The sequence below is a fragment of the Diceros bicornis genome, chromosome 7, assembly GCF_020826845.1.
Source record: "Diceros bicornis minor isolate mBicDic1 chromosome 7, mDicBic1.mat.cur, whole genome shotgun sequence".
In the NCBI taxonomy this organism is placed as follows: Eukaryota; Metazoa; Chordata; class Mammalia; order Perissodactyla; family Rhinocerotidae; genus Diceros; species Diceros bicornis.
The window spans coordinates 6,093,664-6,119,535 of record NC_080746.1 but is presented as its reverse complement, the minus strand read 5'-3'; the positions used below and the strand labels follow the sequence as shown (position 1 = coordinate 6,119,535).

Sequence of the window (25,872 nt, the reverse complement as noted above, 5' to 3'; positions counted from 1 at the left end):
TTTAAAAGATTAATTTGCCCAACTATAGTTACGTTTTGATTCCAGGGGAATGTGAAAGAGAATTTCAGCCAGTGTCAGATTTCTTAGATTTGACATTAAAAAAATATAATTCAGAAATTTAGTAACATAGTAATAAACTAAAAGTTGGGCACAGGACATTCTTTACATAAACTATGTGATCTTATTTTAATATAGTTTGGGCACTAAAACGAAGCAGAGGCATTCCAAAAGTACCATCTGACTATTTGGCAATTTCATCTTTATACAGATTTGAAAGGTATTAATTAGGTGGGTCCCATTTCTTCTTGGAAGTGATTTGAGCCTCTTGATTAAATATTGCATGAGGGCAAATTTTTATTACCAGGATCCTACTACAAAAGTATGGAACTTTTGAGGCCAGCCTGGTGGCACAGTGGTTAAGTTCACACACTCCGCTTTGGTGGCGCAGAGTTCACAGGTTCAAATCCTGGGCACAGACTGAGGCACTGCTCATCAAGCCATGCTGTAGTGGCATCCCACATACAAAATAGAGGAAGATGGGCACAGATGTTAGCTCAGGGCCAGTCTTCCTCAGCAAAAAGAGGAGGATTGGCAACAGACATTAGCTCAGGACCAATCTTCCTCACACACAAAAAAAGCATGGAATTTTTTTTAATATGTTTAAAAGTGCTTTGTACATTGTAAAATAAAAAGTAGAAACTAACATTTATATGTTGGGGAACGTGTGTATCATGCATTTGGAAACTAACACTCCAAGTCACTGACAAAAGAATAAAAGTAGCTATAGTTGTACAGCTTTTACCTTCATCTCTATTACAGTCCTACAAATCAGTAAATTATTAATAAATAGAGTTAACAAGCTGGTAGGACCCTTTGCTTACACATGTAACTGAAACAATCTGTATATTTTTGCTGACCCATCTTTGAATAAGCTATACAGAACCAAATGCCATTTTTGTCCTGGTTCTTGACACTTAGGAAAAGTAACAAGTTGATAATTTTGTCAGTGGTCACAGGGGAGAAGAACTGATAGGAGGCTAGTGATCTAAGTCCTTCTTACATTTAATTTAAATAAATAAACCATATCTTCCTCTGCCAAGTCAGTTGCAAACCCCTTGAGAGCACAAATCTTACCTGAATATTTCCTGCATCACCAGCCCCTTGCACGGTGACCAGCAGAGAATAAACATAAGTAATTGGTGAATTAATTGGTTAATACATAAACTATACACAACAACCCTTCACATGCCTGCGCAGCTTCCACAGGATGGATGTACACCAGCGTATGCTCCGGGCCATCCACTGACGTGTAGGAGGCACCATCTGCCGTGTACACCACCTGCTGGGGAGGGCGAACCTGGTCATCGGTGTAGACGATCTGAGCCACAGTTGCAGCGTCTGGAACAAAGTGCACCTGGGGCAAAAAGCAGCAAGTATGTAGCGACTATCCTCATGGAACAAAGCAAATCTCACAAAGCTAGGCGGCCAACTGAGCACAGTACACATTCAAAGTTCTAAAATGTCCCCAGTGAAAGGAGAATGAGGACTGACACATCTTCATCTTCACTGAGTTAGCAACTTGGAAACAGGATCCAAGGACCTTGTCAGTGATTCACTGCTCAACATTAGGCAACTGATTTAAATTCCCCTTTGCCTCAAATGTCCAATGCAGATATCTCTTTTGGGGAGTAATGAGGGGGTGGTTAACTGATCCTGGAAGTGTGACTGAAGATTTCTGGTTGACAACATTACTAAATTACAAAATACAAATTATTCTGTAATGTGAAAAAATATGTCAAGACTCGAAAGCCAATTGCTCTCGACACATCATAAAAATTCTACTTTATAACTAACAGTGCCTTTCAGCAAACACATTAAAACAGGATCACTTTCTTTCCTGCAAGTTCTTTCATACTCCAAAGCTGCACTGGAGGCTTATCAGTAAATGTTTGCTGAATCAATGAACGTAACAGAATTCCTTGCCAGCTAGGTAAAGATACACAAAATTCTAATAAAGTACTTTTCAGGGGTTTTGGACAACTATTTCAGTTGTCACTAGGCTAAATAATTTTCTATCTACCAAGAACTAAAGCAGAAACTGAATTCTGTAAAACGCTTCCTGAGTCGTCAGCTTTGGAGGTTTGAACTCCTGAAGGCTCGACTTCGGCATGCAGCCTGAAGCCTGATATGACACTGAAGGTGTGGTAGCAGATGGCTGACGCACATGTTTGGAGAGAAATAATTTATGTGCTGATACCAAAGTTGAGCACTCTTGGGTTGGAACCCTTACTCTTATACTGTCTTGGCTTTGGACCTTTTTTATTTCAGTTTTCTCCAGTGGAGAATAGTAGATCCCAAAGCTAATTTAATTCCCAGAAAGAAACTTGGAGACCAAATGCAATCAAGCAACAGAAACAAAACAACCCCCCTTCTACACTAAGTGATGAGTCCAGCTTCTACATAAATTTGATTTGTCCATGAAGATATAGTTTGTATATTGGAAGAATTAGGCTTATAACATATTTGCGAAGTTTTAAGTGCTGCAAGATAATTTTGTGACTTTAGATTTGTTCATTAACATCAAAACCTTAGACTAGTTTCAGTGCTTAAAAAAGGCAAAAAACGTTTCCTCAAATGAAAAGTTAACCAAGCTTAAAAACTTGGTCTCCATCACTCACTATTCTGCTAAATCAGAATTCCTAGCTGGGAGAAGGAACGAGAGGAGGATGGGGTACAATGAGGGGTGCTGAGCTCTGCGGTCTACTGTCTGGTTGCCCACAAATGGGGACCCTGATCACACAGAGTGCCATAAACATATTTTCTTTTACTTTGTTCTTTTTATTTACAAACAAAATATACCAAAATATATAGCTACATGAAAGTAGCTTTCAAAATGGTTTCCCTGAGAACAAAACAACGTTCTCAAGGATTCTGCTGGGAGCACCTCTAGAACTTTTTTTCAAGTATTCAGACTCAGACTTTTAAATTATACCAGATGATCAACTTCATTTATTGTAATATTTATTATACTGCTTAAATTAAATAAAATGTGTATATTTAAATGTTTCAATGTTAACATCCTGATTTTGATAATAATACTGTGGTTATATAATTTAATGAAAAATTAAATTTAAATTACATATTTATTATAATGCTTAAAAATTAACTTTCATACTTTGAATTTCGTAAAACGCTTTATAAAGTATTTTTGTACAATACTTTGGTCACATAGGAAAACATGGCTCCACATTACTGCTGAATCTTCGCCAAATTCAAATTTACACCAAAAATGCAGAGATGTGCCTTTGCTAAGAATAGTCAAAAGAATGTGTAGCTGGTATGACAGCATTCAAAAGGCAGAGGTCATCAATTACAGCAGCATCTGAATAAGTGACTAATCTCCAGAGCTGCTGATTCATCAATGGGACAACTTTCAATTAGAGGTTTACGTTCTGAATTTGAAAAGAAAAGAAAAAGCCACTCACTTTATAGACATACCTTGTACTTCATTACACATGAAGAATCAAAACCCCATACTGGATAACATAAAAGAAACACACTACAATTTGAGGCTTTCAAGCACCAATAACATAAAATATAACAGGGTAGTGAAACAGATTATGACAATAAGTTGGAGGAAAGAGAAGAGAAGCCTGTGAGTGGTAGTTCAGCTCTTCTAAATCTCACTGAACGGTATTGGGGAGCATTCAAAGTGCTGAAATACTGCCTGTTCCTTGACAAGGTCTGCATGTCAGCTCCCTCTCAACCCCTCATTACTATACAGAAGCTGCTATTTCTTTAGCTGTCAGCAAACTGTATCCAACTAAAACACTGCTGTCAATACCAAGCTGGAAAGACGACTCTTCACCTGTGCAGCATTCTCTTCATGTTCTGCAGACGTAGGCCACACGTGTGAGCTTTCATCTTTGGAATCCATCCTTTCCCTACTGGACAGCTCCACGTCCAGGGCACCTAGGGCAGGGCAGGGTGGAGGACAGTCATCTGTCCACCACGTGAGTGTTCATGAAGGACAAAAAGACCTCTCTGCAATGCGCCTGAAAAAAGAGAGAAAAGGAACCAAGATTTTTAAAAAATTACAGTTTCAACCACAGAGAGAAAAAAAATAACACACCTGGGCAAAAAGGTAAAAATGGAGAAATTATTTGTAGTAATAACACAATGTATTGCAGGCTTGCTATGTTCTAGCACATGGTAGGTATATGTAACCCTCATCAGAAATCCTGAAGGTAGTACTCATAGTTCTCTTCATGAGGAGAATGAGGTTCCCAGATGCTAAGTGCAGGTAAGTGATGGGTTCACACCCCAGTCTGATTGCCGCACAGCCCCAGCTCATCTCTCTCTACACATCCACTTAGACACTGACTTTCTGTACCACCTACTTGAAATGAACAGCAGAATAATAAAAGTCACAAAACCAGGAAAAATGGCAGGTGGAGGAAGCTGAATTTTCTGGACCACAATTTGGTGAATACAAATATAACCCTTGTTTCCCTTTGGTCAGTACACAAGTGATTGGTGAACAACTGAAAAGCCTCAGTAAGCATCCACGTGCAGGAAATCTACATCCTAAAACCTTATTCTTTTCCAAAATAGTATTTTTAAGGTAACCAATCTTTCCTTCTGATAACGATAAAATGTTGACATCTTAACAAGTCACATGAGACCTACTGTTCAATAGGGCAGCAGGGCAGCATGCCTGACAAACCTCCACCCACCGTCCCATTAAAGTGGCACACAGAGACAGAAAAGGTACAACCGCTCAGAACACCACTAAACTAAAGGTAAGAAAGACCACCGGCCAAGATCCAGCCAGAATTTTCTCCATTAGTAATGGGGATAAGCTGAGAAGCAATTTCTTAGACTACACATACTCCAACCTCTGAACCAGAATAAGACCCAAAGAAGAAAGAAAGAAAAGATAGTGGAACACCCAATGTCTGGGCTTTACTCTGGAACACAGGAGCTGCCATGTCCAGACTATGTGCGAGCCTCTTCTGAGCCATGGAGGAGCCTGTTCCTGCCTCGCCTCCATACTACCACCCTCACCCCGCCCAGAAAGCACTCCCCCGCACACACACACTCACCTGCAGACTCCCTCCCCTTCTTCCCTCCATCAGAGGGCACTGGAAACAACGCCCATGTCTATCAATAGCGGAATATAAACAAAGGGGCATGGGGGAACCTTCTGGAGAAATGGAAATGTTCTATCTATATCTTGTACTTGGACTGGGGTGGTGGTTACATGGGGAATATAGGTGTCAAAAATCATCAACCTATTCAATTAAAATACGTGAATTTTATCATGTGTAAACTATACCCTAATAAAGTTGATTTTTTTAAAAAAGCACACCTTCCTTGTATAACAGTACTATTTAAACAAAAACAAAAAAAAAATATTCAGGGTGAGCTGTATAGTATGTGAATTATACCTCAACAAAGCTGCTATATTTTTTAAAACAAACAAGAATATTAAGAAACCTAGGAATAAATGTCACCAAAAATATAAAGTTCTGTATGAAGAAACCCACAAAATTGTACAAAAGGACATAGAAGGCTTAGTATTACAAAATCATAAAATGTCCCATATAGGAAGCATTTTTTAAAATTTTTTATTTTGAAATAATTTCAGATAGAAAAGCCACAAAAATAGTACAAAGAATTCATGTATTTCTTCACTCAGATTCCTCAAAAGTTAACATTTCACCATGGTTACTTTATTATTCTTTCTCTCTCTCTCTCTTTTTGTCTGAATCACTGGAGAGCAAGTTGCAGACAATGCCCCTTTACTACTAAATTCTTAAGTGCCTATTCCTAAAAACAGGACATTTTGTCACATAACCACAGTACTATTATCAAAATCAGGAAGTTAACATTGAAACAATACTAATACCTAATTTACAGACCTTACTCAAATTTTGCCAATTGTCTAATTAATGTCCTTTATAGAAAAAGAAACAACTATTTTTCTGGCCCGGGATCCAATCTGGCATCACACACCGTGCATTAGCTGTCATGTCTCTTCAGTTCCCTTGGACCTGGAACAGTCCCCAGTCTTTCTTAGTCTTCCATGACCTTGACATTTTTGAAATGCACAGGCCATTTATTTTTCAGAATGTTCCTCAATTTGAGTTTGTCTGATGTTTCTTCACAGTTAGATTCAGGATACGTATTTTTAGCAGGAATACCACAAAAGAGATGTTGTGCCCTTCCTACACAGGAATTGGAGATTTTTTTTTCAACTTGATTCATTGGTTGCACAAACACTCAAGTGCATACTATGCCAGGCAGTGGGACACGGCAAGGATCAAGGCAGGCTCACCCCATGCACTCAGGGAACTTACACAGCCCACAGTGCCTTTCTGTATTTGTTTTCATTTCCAGAAAGGTGTTTTAGCAGGAATACCACAAAAGAGATGTTGTGCCCTTCCTACACAGGAATTGGAGATTTTTTTTTCAACTTGATTCATTGGTTGCACAAACACTCAAGTGCATACTATGCCAGGCAGTGGGACACGGCAAGGATCAAGGCAGGCTCACCCCATGCACTCAGGGAACTTACACAGCCCACAGTGCCTTTCTGTATTTGTTTTCATTTCCAGAAAGGTGTTTATTATTTCTTTTATTTTAATTTTACTTATATCTTTTTTAATAGTTAGTAGATTCAGTTGGCTCAAAATTCAAAAGGCAAAAAGTTATACAGTGGACAATCTCCCTACCTGGAATCCCTTAGCCACTCTTCAGAAGCAACCTGTATTATCAATTTCTTGTCTACTCTTCCAAAGATACTTTATGCACGTATAAACAAAAATATATACACTCTCTGCCTCTCCAACCACAAATAGCAACATATTATTGATTCTATACAAAGTAGCGTCTCTTCTAAATCTTGTTTATTCTCATAATACACCTTTTACATTGTTCCCTATCCGTATGTCATTTCCTCATTCTTTATTACAGCTGCATCATTTCATTGTATGAATATATCATAATTTATTTAATCAATCTTGTGTTGATAAACATTCAGGTTATTTCTAATCTTTCGTTAAAATAAGCAACATGGCGGTGAATGCCTTTAGATATACATTGTTTTACATGTGTTAGTATAATAAATTCTTCTGAAGTCTCTTAGGGAAGATACTGAATCAGTTAAAGTGGCTGTCCAACTGTAAAGGCATTATTAGTTTCTGAACTCCAACACTGGCACTCATCTCCCTGTGCCTCGTGCATGAGGGCACTGGAGATACACAGGGAAAAGTGCTCTGACCTGCAAAGAGGCAGCAGTTAGTACAAAAGGCGTAGTGGTTAAGAGCGTGGGACTGGACCTGGATTTGGATGGCAATTCTGAGACTTAACTGACTTCGGGCAAAACACAGAAGTTCTCTAAATTTCTCTTCCTTCTCTGTAAAATGGGGATCATAAGGTTATTGAGAGAATGACATGAAATAATGCATGTAAACTGCTTATCTCAATGCCTGCTACATAATAAATACTCACATATTAGCTTTAAAAAAAGGTATTCAATCATACTGCATTTTTCTGCCTCCCCATCTCAACTCTAAGTTCCTTCAGGTCAAGGAATGCACTTGTTCACAAGAGAAACTAGATCTGGCACGTGGCAGGTACTCCATAATTTGCATGGAAGGGTTTAAAAACATCACAATGTGCAGTGGGAAAAGAGCAGAGGACACTTTCCCAACTCGGGTGTTCAGGGATGACTTCTCGGAGAAGACGAAGCTTGAAGGATGAACAGGAGCAAGTAAGCAGAAATGGGAAGGGACAGGACATTTACTCCCAACTGAAATATCTTTTTTCTAATCTTACCAAAATAAGGAAGTAGAAATTACATGACATAAAATACCAGTAAACTGCAAAAGGCAAGGATAAAGGCGGAGAAAAAAGGGAAATAACTATTTAGCAGATGTGGAGCAAAATAAAAGAACAGTTAATCTGCACATAGGAAAGTTTGACAGTAAAATTTAGCAATAAGGATGTGAAATACTGCCAAAAATGGCAGTTCCAGATAATTTTAGAATACTGCTAGCAAAGTAAGAAGCCCAAGGTGTCGAAAACTCTTTAATTCAAAAAGCATCTGGAATCCAAAACAGTGATACAAAATACCCAGTTAGGGGCCGGCCCCGTGGCTTAGCAGTTGGGTGTGTGCGCTCCGCTGCTGGCGGCCCGGGTTCGGATCCCGGACGCGCACGGACGCACCGCTTCTCCGGCCATGCTGAGGCCGAGTCCCACATACAGCAACTGGAAGGATGTGCAACTATGACATACAACTATCTACTGGGGCTTTGGGGAAAATAAATAAATAAATAAATAAATAAATAAATAAATAAATAAATAAATAAATAAATAAATAAATAAATTATACAAAATACCCAGTTAGTAGTTCTTGTTCTTTAAGGTGTAGTTATAAGACCTACCGAGCTTCTGTAATTACCAAACTATTTAAAACACCAGTATGACATTCTGCAATTATTTGTTTAATAAATTGTTCAAGAAAACTGAATTCTAAGCATGACTCCACTACTAAGTCACTTTAAATCTTCTAGTAACAGTGTCCTCATCTGAAAAATGAGAGTACAAAATGGCTTCTAAAGTCTATTCGAGGGCCGGCCCCGTGGCTTAGCAGTTAAGTGCACGCAATCCGCTGCTGGCGGCCCGGGTTCAGATCCTGGGCGCACACCGACGCACCGCTTGTCCAGCCGTGCTGAGGCCGCATCCCACATACAGCAACTAGAAGGATGTGCAGCTATGACATACAACTATCTACTGGGGCTTTGGGGGAAAAAAATAAAATAAATAAAATTTAAAAAAAATAATGAAGTCTATTCTAGCCGTAAGCTTAGATGAGAAGCAGCAAAGGAAAGCAGAAAATCCATAGAATCTGCATTGAACATCCTGGCTTCAATATTGGCTCAACTGCTCACCAGTTATATCACATTGGCCTAATCACTTAAATTCTCTGAGCCTCAATATCGCTTGTAAAATGGAGATAATAATTACCTCCTAGAGTTATTGTGAGGGTTATATGATATATGTAAAAATTCTAGGCACAAGATCTCACATATAGTAGTGCTCAAATATATCAACTTTCATATTTTACAGATGAGCTATAAGAGCTTCTGAATTTTCAACAGATTTCATATTTTTTAAAAACCTAGCAATTTATCAAACAGCAAATGCCCTGTATGTGAAGTTCCTTTATAGTAAGGCTTGTCATATTTGTTTTCCTGTTTTATTATTATTTTTTTACCTGCACAATTTATAGAGCTCTGTTGATCTTGATTTATAGGCGATGGGAAAGAATTCCAGCGGCTACTTTAGCGCTGTCCAACAGGCAGGTGCTGACAGGCTCTGTCAGCTGGGGATGCACTTCCTTCCACTCCTCACCCTCTTGCCTCTTCTACAGACCCAAAAGAACTGGAGAAGCACAAATTATACCTTGTCTAGAAAATGGTCACCCATCTTCCCTCCTTTTACCCATTGTCCAAAATGTTACAGACTTCATTTCCATGAAGAGAAGGATACGCTTGCATTTCTATCCTCTAATGACTTTATTCAACAAATATTTATTAAGTACTTAGTATGTGCCAGGTACTGTTCTAGGTCCTTAAGAAACACCAGTGTATCAGAAAAAAAAAAAAAAAAGATCCTTGCCTTCTTGAAGCTTCTAGTCTAGTTATTTCTTCTTGAATAGTGTTGTATAGTTGAAAGTATGAGCTTTAGAATCAGACAAATCTGGGTTCTATGCTCCCAAATCTACCACGTGCTTAGTAGGTGTGATGCGAGTAAGCCACAAACTGATCCTCAGTCTGTTTATTTGAAAATCTAAATCATCTGCCCAACATGGTTGTTGTCAGAATTAACGATCTGTATTTCATCAAGTCTATAATGCTTTTTTTTTACATTTTAACATTTCTGTACTAGGGATCTATTTTACAACAGTGGTGTCCTGCAGTCGCTGTCATCCAGGTGGCAGTCAGGATGTGGATGCCACTGCTGCTCATGTGTGTGACCTTGCTCACAGCAGTGCATTAGTTCTGTTCTCGCTTCACTGAGTCTTGCGTGTTGTCAGCACTAGACACCCTGAGTCTAACTGCCATTTTAAATGTCTTCAAAAAGATTACACTATAATTTGCCATTAAAACTGAAAGGCATGGGAACAGTAGCTGGGCATAAATTTTATCAGAGAAGCAAATATCCAACGTTGGAAAAATGACCTTAACAACCAAGCCTATAGGAACTGGGTTTAAAAGACAGTGACGTGGATGAAGCTGCATTATGCACCATTATTATTGAGATACATGGGAAGACTGGCCTGCTACAGGCCTAGTAAGAAAACAGCAGGATCAAAACTCCCAGAATGGGTACTAGCGAGTGCTTGAAGGAGATTCCTGGTGACAGCACTGTGCCCTCTTTCAAGAAATGCTGCATCATTTGAGCCCACCCCGGGATGCCAAAAAAAAAAAAAAAAGAAATGCTACATCACCAAATCACCAACACTCTTGATGGCACAGAGACATCAACGACTCTTGAGTCAAAAGTGATTCTGAAGAGTCAGATTCTGAAAGTGGCGAAATTTTAGGAATACCTTAATCAATTTATTTCACTTACACTTTCCCTATTATGAATGCACAAGAGTGATGTGATAAAAATCTGTGTCTAAATAAATGTAAAAGATCTCTTTCAATAAGTACGTAATAAAAATTCTAAGTAGCCAAAAGCATTTGTCTCAGAGTTTAATTGGCAAGGCTTTTTTCTTCTGTAATGATACATAAAATAATTGTGTATTTTACCATCAACATCTTAGATTCAATAAAACATGGTTACATTCAGGATCATATAGCATAATGATGAACAGTCAGGAAATGGTAGCAGTTTTTTTTGTGCTTTGTGAACATCAAACATAAAAATGTGGGCAAACCCCCTGCCCCCGTGGACCCACATCCAGTGGGAGAGGTAGACAGCCCACCTGCCAGCTCACTCCAGGGTGACACCTGCATGATAAGACTGACAGTGCTGAAGGGGAAGGAAGAAGGAAAGATAACGCCTACTTTCCAGCCAGTTCACTAATCAGGCTGGGCCTGAACCAGGTAATGGAGAATCCTACTGCCCTGAGCCTGCCCTCCTCGTACTTCTGACAGCTCTCATCCTGCTACTCACCCCAGAGCCAAAGCCCCCAATCCACCAGCCTGACTTCCACCATCACTGGGCCTTCTCTGCTGAATGAGGCCGCTACTCCAGAACCACTCAGGACTTAGAGTCCAGAAGCTTGTGTTTCATCACCTGCACATGGAGGTGGAAGAAGAGGCCCAGATCCGCCTTCAAAGGTAGATGTGTACCTGGGATAACAGGTAGAACTACAAATACAATTTCACTTTAAAATGCTGTTATACATAGTGATTAAGTACCACAGGATTATTAGTATATTATTAAAACAGGGGTTTCTGTACTGGTGTGGCCCCCTATATGCCAGATACATCACTATCTATATGGAAAGAAGTGTACCACATTCCGGACAGTGTACTTACAAATAAACTTTTCTAGCTCATTACAAACTGACTAACCAGCATAAACCACTGGCTCCTTCCCTGAAATCCAACACTAGAGATGCCATAGAAAGAAGTTAGAGGAAGACTGATGGACCTGCAAAATGAACATAAAAACCATGGGAAATGGAGCCGGCCCCGTGGCTTAGCGGTTAAGCGCGCGCGCTCTGCTACTGGTGGCCCGGGTTCGGATCCCCGGCGCGCACAGACGCCCCGCTTCTCCGGCCATGCTGAGGCCGCGTCCCACATATGGCAACTAGAAGGATGTGCAACTATGACATACAACTATCTACTGGGGCTTTGGGGAAAAAAAAAGGAGGAGGATTGGCAATAGATGTTAGCTCAGAGCTGGTCTTTCTCAGCAAAAAGAGGAGGATTAGCATGGATGTCAGCTCAGGGCTGATCTTCCTCACACAAAAAAAAAAACCATGGGAATGGAGGAGGCTGAATTCCAATCTGGGGAGGAAGCTGTGGATAGACTCAGGAGGCAGAACAGGAGGGGACTAGGCACCACGGGGGGCGAAGAGGAGGCAGAATTCTTCTGTTGCTCTTTCCCTGACACTTCCCTGAGCTCCCACTGCCCATGCTTGCACCCATCATCACTGCAATGAGAAACACAGCAGCCAGTCCAGAGCTGCTGGCAGTGAGGAAACCTCACAGCAGCACAAGAAGGCTGGGTGGGGAGCAGATACCAAGGCGAGGAGACTGGCTAGCTGCCTCCCCTCAGGGGTAGGGCAGAAGTGTGCAAGTACAGGAAGGTTCCTCCAGGGTAAACAGGGTATGGCTGGGCCCAGAGGCCCTCTGGCCTAATGTACAAGCAATTGCTTATTTTTTGTTTGTTTGTTTAATCTTGCACGTTTCTTTGACTAAACATGTACAGCTACATGGTGACTTTTGCTGATTTAAGCATAAAAAGAGCATCCTCAGGAATACTTACATAGAAATTAGTCTCCATTTAAAGGAGCACTGCTGGACCTTGCTTTAAACCAGTTACCAGAAATACTACGGCCACCAAACAGGAACTTGGTTTGCCATCCTTATATTAGAGCAGGCTTTGAGATCAGACAGCCTGGCTTAAAATCCAGGATCTGCCACTTACAGCTCTCGACAATTTGTTTACTCTCTCTGAGCTTCAGTTTCTTCATCCATAAGGCTAATGACCCAAAGTATATTAGGTGTTTAATAACAGATAACAATTGTAACTAATGTACATAATACAAAAACACCTCCACGTCAAGAAACAGAAAGGAAACCCTTCTGAAATCATATTTAAGATTAATTCCTCTTGGCAAATGAAAAAAGTGATTTCACTCTATGTATAGAGAAAAAAACATGTTCATTAAGGCACTGAGCTATAAAAAGGTGGAAAGAAAGACTAGGGGGAATCCAGTTCTATGACAGAATAACAGAATTTCAGAACTAGAAGAGAAATCCCAGGCCCATGGTCTCAAATATGTTCAGAAGATAGGACCCCTGAAGTCACAGTGTTCTTTGCTGAGCACCATGAAATATTAATATATTTCTTTACACCACAAAATAATAATAGCTAACATTTGTACAGCACTTATTGTCTGCCAGGCATGTTCTAAGTACTTTACATGTAATGATTCCTTTAATCCTCACAATAACGGATGACGTAGGTAGATTATCACCTCCACTTTACAGGGGAGGGACTGAGAAAGAGAGAGGTTAAGCGACTTGCCCAGGGTAACGGAGCAAGTAATGGCAGAGCTGCCCTCTGAGCTTGGGCAATCGGGCTGCTGAGCCTGGGTGTTCAGCCACTATCCTTCACTGCTTCTCCTCCCATACCCAAAGAGCACTTGACCTGGATTATCATTCCAGTATAAATAATTCCATTACATGAGCTATAAAAAATCACATCCAACCTCATCTTAGCATTCTTTTAAGCTATAAATTAAGCAAGACTAGGTATTCCCAAACTGTCCACCAACTTTTTTTGCTGCTTGTTCATTTCTCACCTCCTAGTGCTGGCTAAGATGATTGGCAGGTTAATGAAATTTAGTGGGATTAAAATCTCATTAAGAAAATTCTTTCATTTTTATTTAAGTGAAAGAACACGTTGGTCTAGCTCTAGAACACTAGCGTTTGGGGGAGGATAGTTTGAGAACCACTCATCTAGAGCAACTTCTGTTTTATAGATGACAAACCTCAAGAACGAGAGAGATTAAACGAATCACTTCAAATCACACAGCAAATGAGAGACAGCACAAAAATCAGAGCCGGAGACTTCCAGCATCCTCACTCCCTACACCACACTGCCGCCATCGATGGACATGGAAAGGATTTAGATGAGTCTTTAACCTGAGATTCCTCACATGGCCTAAAGCTGTTTATCTTCACTTTATTTCTTTATGCTTATTGTCCTTGACTTCCCAGTTAGAGAAGCAATCTTGCAATCTGTAGCCCAAATCAAGGAAAACAGCATCACCAACCATCACAATAATCTAGCAAAGTAAAGGTAGGCAGTCAGAATAAAAAAAAATGAGTAACCTCTACTTAAGAGCTAATGAGATTTTATATCAGGTGAGCTGGATATAAAACTTGTGTAAGGCCTTTGAAGGGTGATCACTCAGCAAGGAACAAGGATTTTTAAAAAGTTAAAAAATAAAAATGCCCTCCGTAGGAAGAAAATGTTTTTTTACTTTTTTTTTTAAGATGGGACAAGCAGTCAAGGAAGAGGTGGTTTAGTTTTGGGTTTTTTTTTTTTTTTTTTTGAGGAAGATTGGCCCTGCGCGAACATCTGTTGCCAATCTTCCTCTTTTTTCTTTTCCCCAAAGCCCCAGCACCAAATTGTGTATCATAGTGTAGAGTTGTAGCTCTTCTTTATGGAAAGACGCCTCAGCATGGCTTGATGAGCAGCAACTAGGTCTGCACCCAGGATCTGAACCAGCAAACCCCGGGCCACCAAAATGGACCTCGTGAACTTAACCACTATGTCACCAGACCGGCCCTGGTTTTTTTGCTGTCTTTTAGAGACTTTCTTTCTCCTTGCCTAAGACAAAAGTTCTAGATACAAATTAGCTCATTACCAAATACTCACTTTGAAAATTTTAGAGCTAAATCTTATGAGGTTATAAAACTTCGGAATAAAAACTATGCATCAAAGAAAAGTTTGATGCAGAGTAATGAAGGGGAAAATCAGAGTCATATGAAGATCTAAATTAGGCAGCCTGCAGAGATAAAAAGTGACAAATATTGGGGCTGGCCTGGTGGCGTAGCAGTTAAGTGTGCGCTCTCTGCTTCGGTGGCCCAGGGTTCTAGGGTTCGGATCCTGGGCGCCACTGATGCACTGCTTGTCAAGCCATGCTGTGGCGGAGTCCCGTATAAAGTGGAGGAAGATGGGCACAGAGGTTAGCCCAGGGCCAATCTTCCTCACACAAAAAAAAAACAAAACTGACAAAGATCAAGAAATGTATATTAACAGTGCTATGCAAATGTTCCAGGTCTGTGAACCAAAAACGACGATTGAAGTTAAGCAATTAAGTAGTGAATGAGGACCTGTATAACTGGTCTGAGGAAACCAAAGAGGTAAGAGGCATCAAGCTAGAACCTTCCCAGTAAGGATGGGACAAGACAAGGGCAACTTAGACATGGATTAAATTCCGAATGATGATTTTAAATTGATAAATGACACTTTGTATATTTCCTTTAAAGTTATGTTACACACTATATTTTGATTCTCAGAATAATAATAAACTTTATTTACTAATAATTTAATTGAAGTAAAATAAATTTAGTTGAAATAAAATAAAAATTTAAGGAACTATTTGTTACAATGTCTGTGATTAAACAAAGCCAGAAAACAAAACTAAATGTATTAAGGCAAATCAGTCACCTCTTTATAAAATGAGTTTAGCAAAGTACTTTTCAGCTCTATATTTAAGATTAAATGATTTTTTTAAATGTGATACTTGAAGAAAATACAGGTTTAAATAGTATAAGATAAAAGGTAGACAAATACTCTTGTGAAGATATGAGACTTCTGGATATAGCACTGCTGAACATTTTAGAGCTTGGTGGGACAATCACTTTTTATGTTTAATTTGACCTTGAACTACAATACCCCTCTGCCCTTGAGCTGGGCCACCAGCATTCTTATACTCAGTGCAGTGAAGTGGGTCGGGCCAGCATGCTGCAGCCACACCCCTCACCAACGGTTGACCTTGTACAAATTACCTAACCTCTCTGTGACTCAGTATTATCTATAATACGTAAACAGGAATAGGATCCACTTCATAAAGTTGTAAAAAGGATTAAATAAGTTAATATTTGCAAACTGCTTAGAACAGAATCTAGACTATGGTAAGCGCTTTATACACTAAATGAAAGAAATAAGGATTAGGGTCAATTCTGAGTCCAAACTGAAAATAGTAGAGAGAGAAGAAACTAACTAGGGGAGATGCAAAGGGGAAGAGAAGACGAAAAGAGAGGAAAGCAATGAAGAAACAGAAGGAGATAGAGTATTCTAGAAGAGAGCAATAAGACTGGGAGGAAATGAGGCAGGAGGACAAGAGGAATAAACAGAGTGGGGGATGGGGAACAGTCTAAGAAAGAAAGAACTGAACAAGCAAAACAGGTGGGAGAGTGAGGAGGGTGAAGCGAGAGAAAAATTAAAGAGAAAAAATGAAGCCGATTGTTCTGAGCTGAGTAACAATTAGAAGAGAAAGTGGAACAATCTAACGGATTATCTCCATCAGAAAGATTTCTTGAGGTCAACTGAACAGTTAACAGTCGGGGTTGGGAGCTGTAACATGGTAGGACACCTGTTAGGCTCCTACCATTCTCTGACCTCATAAGTACAGCGACCTTTCGAGAACAAATGGGACCCTGATAAAGTGCCCAGAAAACTGCTCTTAAACATGCCACAGATGCCATCAACAGATGAATGGATAAACACAATGTGGTATATACATACAATGAAATGTCACTCAGCCTCGGAAAGGAAGGAAATTCTGATACCTGCTATGACATGCATGAACCTTGAAAACACTATGCTAAGTGAAATAAGCCAGTCACAAAAGGACAAATATTGTACGATATCACTCATATGAGGTCCCTAGACTAGTCAAATTCATAGAGACAGAAAGTAAACAGAGGTTACCAGGGGCTTGGGGGGAGTTACTGTTTAATGAGTACAGAGTGTCTGGGGTGTTAAAACTTTCCGAAAATGAATGGTGGTGATGGTTGTACAACATTGTGAATAGACAATACCACTGAATTGTATACTTAAAAATGGTTAAACAGCAAATTTTATTTTATGGATATTTTATCACAAGAAAAAAAATTAAAAACATGCTATAGATGACCCCGGTAGTAATCTCGAACCCACTCCACCATGGTGGAAATGGGATTCCACTGGTCCCCTTCCCACGGCAATCATGAATAAACCCCGTGGCCACACGGGGCCCCTACGCCTCACATTCAAGATGCACCCTGACCTCCTGGTCCTTCCTCCGCCCAGCCAAATGGAACTTGCGCTCTTCCTGTCCTCACTGCCATCACTCCCAGCTCAGATCAAAGGAGCTGATCTCCAACATACCCCCATCAGGAACTCCTGAGAGCCAATCAGCTGTTCTTTTCTTGTAGCAGGGTAGCTACCATATAAAGCACCTACCAAATCGTCTGGCACACGGCAGGCGAACAATAAATAGCCGTGATTGCTATTATTGCCAATCTCTTGTCAAACCTCAGTCTCATTCTTCCAACATCTTAGGTACAAATACCTCACCTACATAAGGCACCTCTAAGACTTTTTTGGGGGGGTGGGGAGAGAGGAGATGGAAGGGTACAAAGGAGGGCCCTTGTCCAGCTCACCTTCCAGTTAAAGGCCCAGGCAGCAGAGGCTGCCCTGTGGACCTATTTTAATTGCTCCTTTTTCCCCACCTCCCAGGTTCCTAACTCACAAACTCTCAGCCTCTGGTTCTGGATTTATTTCTTGGCTCTCTGACTCCTGACCTGATGCGTCTCGGGTTTCACTCCATACTTTTAATGCAAGGTTTGGGAAACTCCCTCTCCCACTGATCAACCGAGAACCGGCCATCAAGCACCATCCTCTGGTTCTGGCCCTGAGCCCCCGGACACAGGCAAGTGGAAACCGCGTGCACAGAGCCAATCGTGGGGCGCAGGACATGCTAACAGTAGGGTGTGCCTGCCACGAGCCAGACACTGGTGTAAGCACTTAACATTAACTTACAATTCATTTAATCAGTTTCATGTCCACAACAACCAATGAAGTTGTTTAAAACTCATATCCTCACAATTCAGAAAACTTAATAGTACAGAATAATAACCAAGTGCTCTGCTGTGAACAGCTGATAACCACCAGCTGACTGAGGGGTTACAGTATATGTGAGGGCTGTAAAATTAGACCAAGGAAAAGGAAAATAAAGACCTTTTTTATGTTCACTCATTTGGATCGGCAAGTAGAGATTTCACATTTAACTGATTTCTGGGACAAATAGTTTTAGAACTCAAAGAAGAGAAAAAATACTGGATTTAGTTCTAAATAGTGAACAGGAACTGGCAGCGGAAGTAGCAATGAACAATAACAAAGTTACACAAATTTCAGCACAAATTCTCCATTCTTGCTAAGAAGGGGAAGCCCAAATAATCCACCATATAAAGTTTCACAATTTTAAAAATTCATGACAAATTATTAACATTGAGAAACAATGGAAATGAGTAGCTCAACATAACCACCACACTCTAACCTGGCCTCGCGAGGTTTCCCAAGCGCCCTCAGACACGGTGAGAGGGCGCCGCTCTGCTGTGCTCGCCAGTGCCTGCAGGGAGCACGGACGACCTGCCCGCAGCCGTGGGTCTGGCCTGCGGATGTCCCTGTGTGTCAGAGCTCCATCCCATCTTATCGCACCCCTCCGACCCAGCTAAGGAGCTACTGGAAACCCATAAGTTAGGGCGGAGTAATAGGACTCAAATATTTTTTTAATTCCAATGGGAAATATGCCTAAGGAATGAAAAGTTTCTGGGAAAGTAAATGAGGAGGGAAACCAGGCTTTCAGCAAATTAAAAATACGATAACAATAAGCCTTTGACTAGGTCACAAATAAAAAGTGTTATTAATTAAGCTGTTATGGATTTGGAATATTTCTATATAAACAGAGAGGTCTAAAGGTAAAGATAAAGAATGAGAAAGTGATAATAAAGCGGTCCTCACTGACGCCACTTACACATAACACTTGTTACAAATGTTAACAATGAAGCAAACGATGAAATGTTCAAGATTGCAGAAAAACTCCTCCCCATAAAATTTTATGCCATTGGAAAAGAAACTCAAAAAGCCTTCAGAAACTGGATAAGTCAGCAGGCAATGGCAGATAAACTTCAGAATAAGCCTCACTTTTAATATTATGAGACTGAGGTATCTTAAATCTAAAAACTATTGTAGATTATACCCTAAAGAAATTTTCCTAACTTGTTTATAGCCATCATCAAGGACAATACTGTGTAACCAGAAGAGAATTGAACTAAATTTTTTAGAAAAACAGATTAGAAAACACACGATGACAAAAACAAGGAAGGAATGAAGTGTATACAGCAGGCCTGAAACAACGACCTTGGCCTTCTTTTCCTCTCCGTGTGTGTGTGTGCCTTTGCCCTTCCACTTCCCATGTAGAAATCTTCACACCAGGCAATGACTCCCCCTACACTTCTAGTGCACAAAAAGGGCTTCAGAGACTATCAACCAGGCGTTTTCTTCTTTGAAAGAAGGTTCTTTCTTCCAGTCAGGATGGTGGCACTCCTTTATTCATGCCTCAAAAGAGGCACGCAAGCAAATCTTTCTTCACGTCAAACCAAGGAATGTGGAGGGTTTTTTTCCTAGTTCAGATAAGAACTTTTCATGTACCAAAAAACAAAGATCGATCCTCCCAACCCATTTGATAGTTTGTTAGCAATGCATTAGAACCCCATCAAGTCATTCAAAAGAACTCGCACCATTCACACTAAGAAAAGAAAAGAAAAACCTAGGCTAAGAGACTTGTGGGGGTCTTGGCCTGACAATTCTACATTAAAAACCTTGAGAGTTAAAAGGAACCAGCACTCAGTATGAGTTCTAAAAAATGATAAACCTTGATGTTCGCCTTTTCCTTTTGACAAAGAATAGCTGGTTGGCTGGTAAAACATGAAGGCAATTTCAAAGAGAAATCTATCAGGAGTCCTCTATTCTACTCTCACAAGATTTCAGGTGGAAACCTCAAAGCAGCAGAGTGTACCACAGGCCTACAGAAAACTGCACAAACCACTAGCGTCTGACTTAAAGGATGTTCACAAAGTAAATGCATATGGATCAAGGAACAGAACACCACCAGCGTCTAAAAGCCTCATGGCGCCCTCTGCCCAAGGTAACCGCCATCTTCCCCCACAATCCACCTCTCCTCTGGCAAGCTGCAGAAGGGCAGGGCACCTCAGTCCCACTGAGCTGACACCAGGCTGGTTTGCAGTCTCTGTAAGACCATAAGATGGGGTCTTCTCCTAGGTTTGACCTTCCACAGGTTGCAAGGAGATTTTGAGGTGTTTCCTAGGGGGCCTCTTCCTTGCTGGGCCCTGAATTCCAGTTTTGCTCTTCTTGGCAACGTGAGACTACCAAAATCCCTACTCTTCTGTTCAGCTGCGTTTTGCTCGACTTGTTGGTCTCCTGACCAGCACATTTAGTCAATGAATACCTCGAGGGGAAAACCAGTGCCTGATGTCAGGCTCACTTCTCTGTACCTCCCTTGCCTCCGGGATGTTGGCCCCTTGCGTTGTGACCACCTTTGCGGCCCTTCAACTCTAACTTTTTACCTCTCCAGGCTTCTCTGCCTCTCAGCAGCCCCCTTCTGACTAGCTTCCCAGCCTCCAGATCCACCCCAAGAATCAGAAAACGCTCCAAGAGGAAAACCAGGTGCAGAAAGCTGGGCTCATTTCAAAATCACCCCCTCTCTCCAAGATCTGATCCCTTGAGACCTGGCTGCCTTGGTAGGAAACTGAGGGCAATCCCAAAGGTGTAAGACTGTGGAAAACATATCCCTTTTAACCTTATGACTTATGAAAGGTGTTTGTCAAACCTTTCAGAACTTGTGGACACCAGCAATGGGTAGACTCTAGTAAGAAAAGCACTGTCATATGGCATATCTGATATGACAAAGTGTAATCAAGACCCAACCAGAATCACTGAATACGTCCTTTCTTTATCAAGGAGCACAAAAGCAATGAGAAAGCTTTAAATACAAGCAGTATCTAAAAATATTATATTGTTATTAAAATGTAATTCTCCTAACTTTGAAATTAAATGTATTCAATTAAATATTCCTTCTAGATACATTACAGTGGAGGAAATGTCCCCAGTCCTACCAGAGACCCGCCTCTCCACTTGGCTGCTCTGGTCCTTCTCGTACCCTCCAGGGCTTCACCCATGAGTCCCCTGAGCATCTCTTTCTCCCTGCCTACTGGAACATTCACATCTGTAAATATGCATAGTATCTCCTATCTTTACTAAAATAAAAATAGGAGCTTTATTTATTATTTTTATTTATTAAAATTTAAAAGTGTGTACTTTTCTAAACATGTTATATTTCAATAAAATGTTTACATCAAACAAAATTTTCCCTTGGAACCCACTTTCCTGCTCACCTACCACACTGTCTGCTTGTTCTCACACACAATACAAACTCTGAAGAGCTGTCTACAGTCCACCCCACTCCCTCACCTCACATTCCCACCTCGGCCCACCTCAACTGGGCTTCGATCCCCACCAATCCTCTGAGACCACACATTTTAAAATGCCTGCTGCTGGGGCTGGCCCGGTGGCGCAAGCGGTTAAGCGCGCGTGCTCCGCTGCGGCAGCCCAGGGTTCACCAGTTCGGATCCCGGGCGCGCACAGATGCACTGCTTGGCAAGCCGTGCTGTGGCAGCGTCTCATATAAAGTGGAGGAAGATGGGCATGGATGTTAGCCCAGGGCCAGTCTTCCTCAGCAAAAGAAAAAAAACAGAGGAGGAATGGCAGATGTTAGCATAGGGCTGATCTCCTCACAAAAAAAATAGAAAAATAAAATAAAATGCCTGCTGCCAAATCCAAAGCTCACTCTGAGGTGCTCACCTTACCTGACCTCTCCGCAACATCCACCCCTCCTCAGAACTCCTCTCTTGGTCTCCTGACACGGGGCAGGAAACTTCCCTGGTTTCCTTCCACCTCTCTGGCAACTCCTTCACAACCTCATTTCGTGGCCTGACCTCTGAAGGTGGCACTGCCAGGCTCCCTCCCAGCTCTCCTTCTTCCTAGCTTCATCCTCTCCCGGGGCTCATTCAAGCCTTTAGGGCTTTTCCAGGAGCTCTGCTTGGATGCTTGTCACCACCATTTTTGAATGCCTACCTCCTCCTTATTCAGATATCAGGGTCAGCGCTACCTCCTCAGTAGGCCTCTCCTGTTCACTCTCCCTCACATTACTCTCCTTTAATACTCTGCAAAGCATGTATCATCAATTAAGTAATGTATATATTTGGCCACTGTCTGTCCCCCATTCCTGGAACGCAGCTGCATGAAAGCGCCCTCCCCCTCGGCACCTAGAACGGGCCAGACACCGCAGGCCATCAACAACCACCTCTTGAATCAATGAACGGTACAGTCTTCTCCTGCCTTAAGAGGGAATTCGTTACTTAATAAAAACCCTCTTAGGATGAATTCTAATAAAAAATGTATTACCATTAAGAATGATGGTGCACAACTGCTTCCACAGTTAAGAAAGTAGGTATATATATGATATCAATGTTTATAACTGAACTTTAATGAGCCAGAAAGAAAAAAGACACAAAGGGGGATAAAAGCAAATTGTACACATTATTTAGTACTATAAACCAGCAAATCACAATATTCTAAGGGAACTTGAACTCACACCAACTATACAACTGCAAAGGTACATGAAACTCAGCTGCTCCCAAGTCACACAAAATCAAAATCAAAATCAGTCCTCGTAAATGCAAAGAACACACTGTAAGCCAAATACGGTATTAAAAGAAATTCTGTGAGAAGTCCAATTATTATAACCCAAGGTGTATATCTTGATGTATGACTGTATAATTTCTGAAGTTTTCATATTCACGGCCTTGTGCCATGCCTATGACACCATAAGATTAGTTCAGATATTAATCTCGATCATACACAGAGGAGCTCACGGTGGTTAAAAAGCAGGCTCAAGTTGGCACACCCAAGTCAGTGGCAGGGCAGTTCTTGGACTGGAACATACATCTTCTCACTCCTCCTCCAGGGCCGCCAACCTGCTTTAGCTAATAGGCTGGGCAGAGGTTCAGGGCTGACCATGAAATCCGTTGGAAATCACACGTAAACAGTATTCCCTCGGATAACGTGCCCATGGTAAATCCTTACGTAACACCTGGTACTTGAACATGACCTTCTGGCAGTCTACTACTGATCAAACTTCCTCCTCTCTCACATCTAGGCTGCTGTGTGAATCTGGATATGAGGCAACAGGGCTCCAGAGTCAGACGGCCTGGATTCAGACTCCAGCCACTATCCACTGACTACATGAGCAGGGGCAAGTTAATTTACTTCTCAGGTCTTAATTCCCTCATCTACAAAATGGGCACAACAATAACAATAGTTCTACGCCGTAAGGTAGAACTATGAAATAACAGGGTGAAATTATGAAATAAAACAACATACCTGGCACATAGGAAACACTTGAAAATGTTCGCTGTTGTGGTTATTAATATAATTTTAATACACCCTATCTTTATGTTCATTCCTAGGGTTAAAAGGAATGAGCACCTCAGCTTGTCTACCTGCTATTGCGTAAGCAAAATATACTCGAAATTCAAATCATACAGATTGTAAACTCTCCACTAATCATAAAGGTTTGTCCAGCTAAGAAAATGTACAGTCTATTGTAGCTTCAGAATAATAGTTGAACATAGCTTTTGTAGCCTCAATTTCAGCAAAATATTAGTCTATATCTTTTACTGTTCAGAGAGCTTCAAACACAACATCTTTCATGCCATGTCAACAAACTCTACAAAACTGCCTCTGTTAACGACATTCTGGTTTCTATTATGCTCATTTTGTAGTATATTTTAATCTCAATTTCTTTCAAAATTCTGATATAGCAATGGAAAATAGCAAGTGTTGGTGAGGACGTAGAAAAACTGGAACCCTCATACATGCTGGTAAGAATGTAAAACGGTGCAGACACTGTGGAAAACAGTGTGGCAATTCCTCTAAAGGCTAAACACAGAGTTACCAGATGACCCTGTGATTTCTCACCCCAGTATAATAAATCCAAGGGAAACAGAAACATACGCCCACATAAAAACGTATACATGAGTGTTCACAGCAGCATTATTCAAACGGCTATAGTAGAAACAAGCCACATGCCCATCAACTGATGAATGGACAGATAAAATGTAGTATATCCATAGAATGGAATATTATTCGACAAAAAAAGAGAGAGATGAAATACTGATACATGCTACAACAAGAAAGAACCTGGAAAACTTTGCTCTGCTGAGTGAAAGAAGCTAGTCACAAAGGACCACATACTAAATGATTCCATTTTATATGAAATATGCAGAATAGGCAAATCAATAGAAATAGAAAGTAGATAAGTGGTTGCCTAGGGATTGGGATGAAATGGGGAATTAAGGGGTGATGGCCAAGATGTGTGGAGTTTCTTCTGGGGTTCTGAAAATAGTCCAAAACTGTGGCAACAGTTACATAACTGTGAGTATACTAAAGCCACTGAATTGTACATTTTAAATAAGTGAATTGTATGGTATGTGAATTATATCTCAATAAAGCTGTTTTTAAAACAGAAAGAAAAGATGGGCATTTAAATTGATGCGAACCTTCTAGGAAGCAATTTGGCAATAAACATCAAGAACCTTTATATATAGAGAGAAAGACAGACAGGGACAGAAAGAAAATAACGTTTGCTACTAGAGTAAATATAAAGGCACTTCTGATGAAAACAGCTTGAGAATGTTCCAGAAGCAAGAGAAATTGAAGACATGCTCAGGGACTATAACTGTGAGAGAGAAAGCCTCAAACAGTAGCTAGGATAGGTCTATAAAAGACTTCAAGTTGAAGAAATACAATTGCCAAAGTTCATGAACTGGTTTATCAGAATCACCTAGGGACCTAGATGAAAAGACAAATTCCAGAGTCTCACCCCTGAAATTCTGATTCAATCAACTGCAGAGGTAGAGGGGAAGAGCAGGAATCTCTGTTTATAAACCTCCCAGGTGATTCTGATGTCAGCTAAATCTGGCTAACTCTTGCACAAGGAAAGCAAAATCTTTTATCATGGTATTAACACTTTTGGAAAACCATTCTAGAAGTAATGAGGGACTGATTATAATGAGGCCAAGAACTGCCTTTAGCAAGCACTGGGCAAAGATTAGACCTCTGAATTCTTACTCCAACTTAGTGATATTAATAGATATTCATACACAAACTTTCAGTGCTCAAAGTCATCACCTTAATAAAAAAGACTTTTTTTTATTACTAAACAAAAACTTACAAGATCCTTACACCTTTCTTCAAAATATGCAACTTACCAGCTTCCCTAATACGTCTGTGGTATTTATGTCTTAGAATTCTGAAAAGGCTGGGTGGTTGTTAATTTAGGTGGTCTTCCTTGCCAACCAGATTACTCTCACGGGTGCTCGATTTTTCAGCTTCCCTTCACCAGACAATAACAAGCAAATCTGTTCCATACACTTATCAGGAATATTTGAAATAAGCTTTGTATGTAAATATGGGTTTATGAGGAACATTTGAAGACTGAAAGATTGATACAAATGACTCATCAAATAATACGCAGCATCCACGTTTTCCGACTATGGATAATGGATTTACATAGCTCCAAGCATAATCCCTCCAGCTCCCCTTTTGAACAGCAGCATTCACTTGAAAGACCACTGGCAGGGGTACAAGTCCAATCTGTGGCCCTGGCACACCTGTACACACACAGCTATCTGGCCCACATATCTCAAGCTCCTTTGTTGAATTAGCAATTGCAGTAACTAAATAGGAGACTTGCAGGTGTGTCTTCTGGGACCCTGAAAGCCTTTCTTACAGATGGTTCTGGGTAGTAACTATGACTCGACAATCGCAAATCCAAATTGTTAGGATAAAATACTGGATAACGTAAAGATGCATAATCTTAAGTACTAAGCCGTTTCCTCAATAAGTTCAAATGCTTTAAAATGTTTTAACTGGAAAAAAAATAATTTAATATTGAAATTGCTTACAGGAAATTATTCT

At 40.6% G+C, this 25,872-nt stretch overlaps 1 protein-coding gene across 2 annotated transcripts in view; it reads right to left on the bottom strand.

Annotated features, from left to right (window-relative positions):
* Nucleotides 1–25,872, bottom strand: part of PRDM10 (PR/SET domain 10) — a 96,627-nt gene that overhangs the window by 59,785 nt on the left and 10,970 nt on the right. The window contains exons 2-3 of one of the 2 annotated variants that reach the window (XM_058544811.1): nucleotides 3,869–3,972; nucleotides 1,250–1,414 (exon numbers count right to left, since the gene is read on the bottom strand). In XM_058544811.1, coding sequence (XP_058400794.1) covers nucleotides 1,250–1,414; nucleotides 3,869–3,937 — 234 coding nt within the window. In that variant the 5' untranslated portion in view covers nucleotides 3,938–3,972. Of the gene's footprint in view, nucleotides 1–1,249; nucleotides 1,415–3,868; nucleotides 4,056–25,872 lie in introns of both variants that reach the window. The other variant, XM_058544810.1, reaches the window with a different exon arrangement.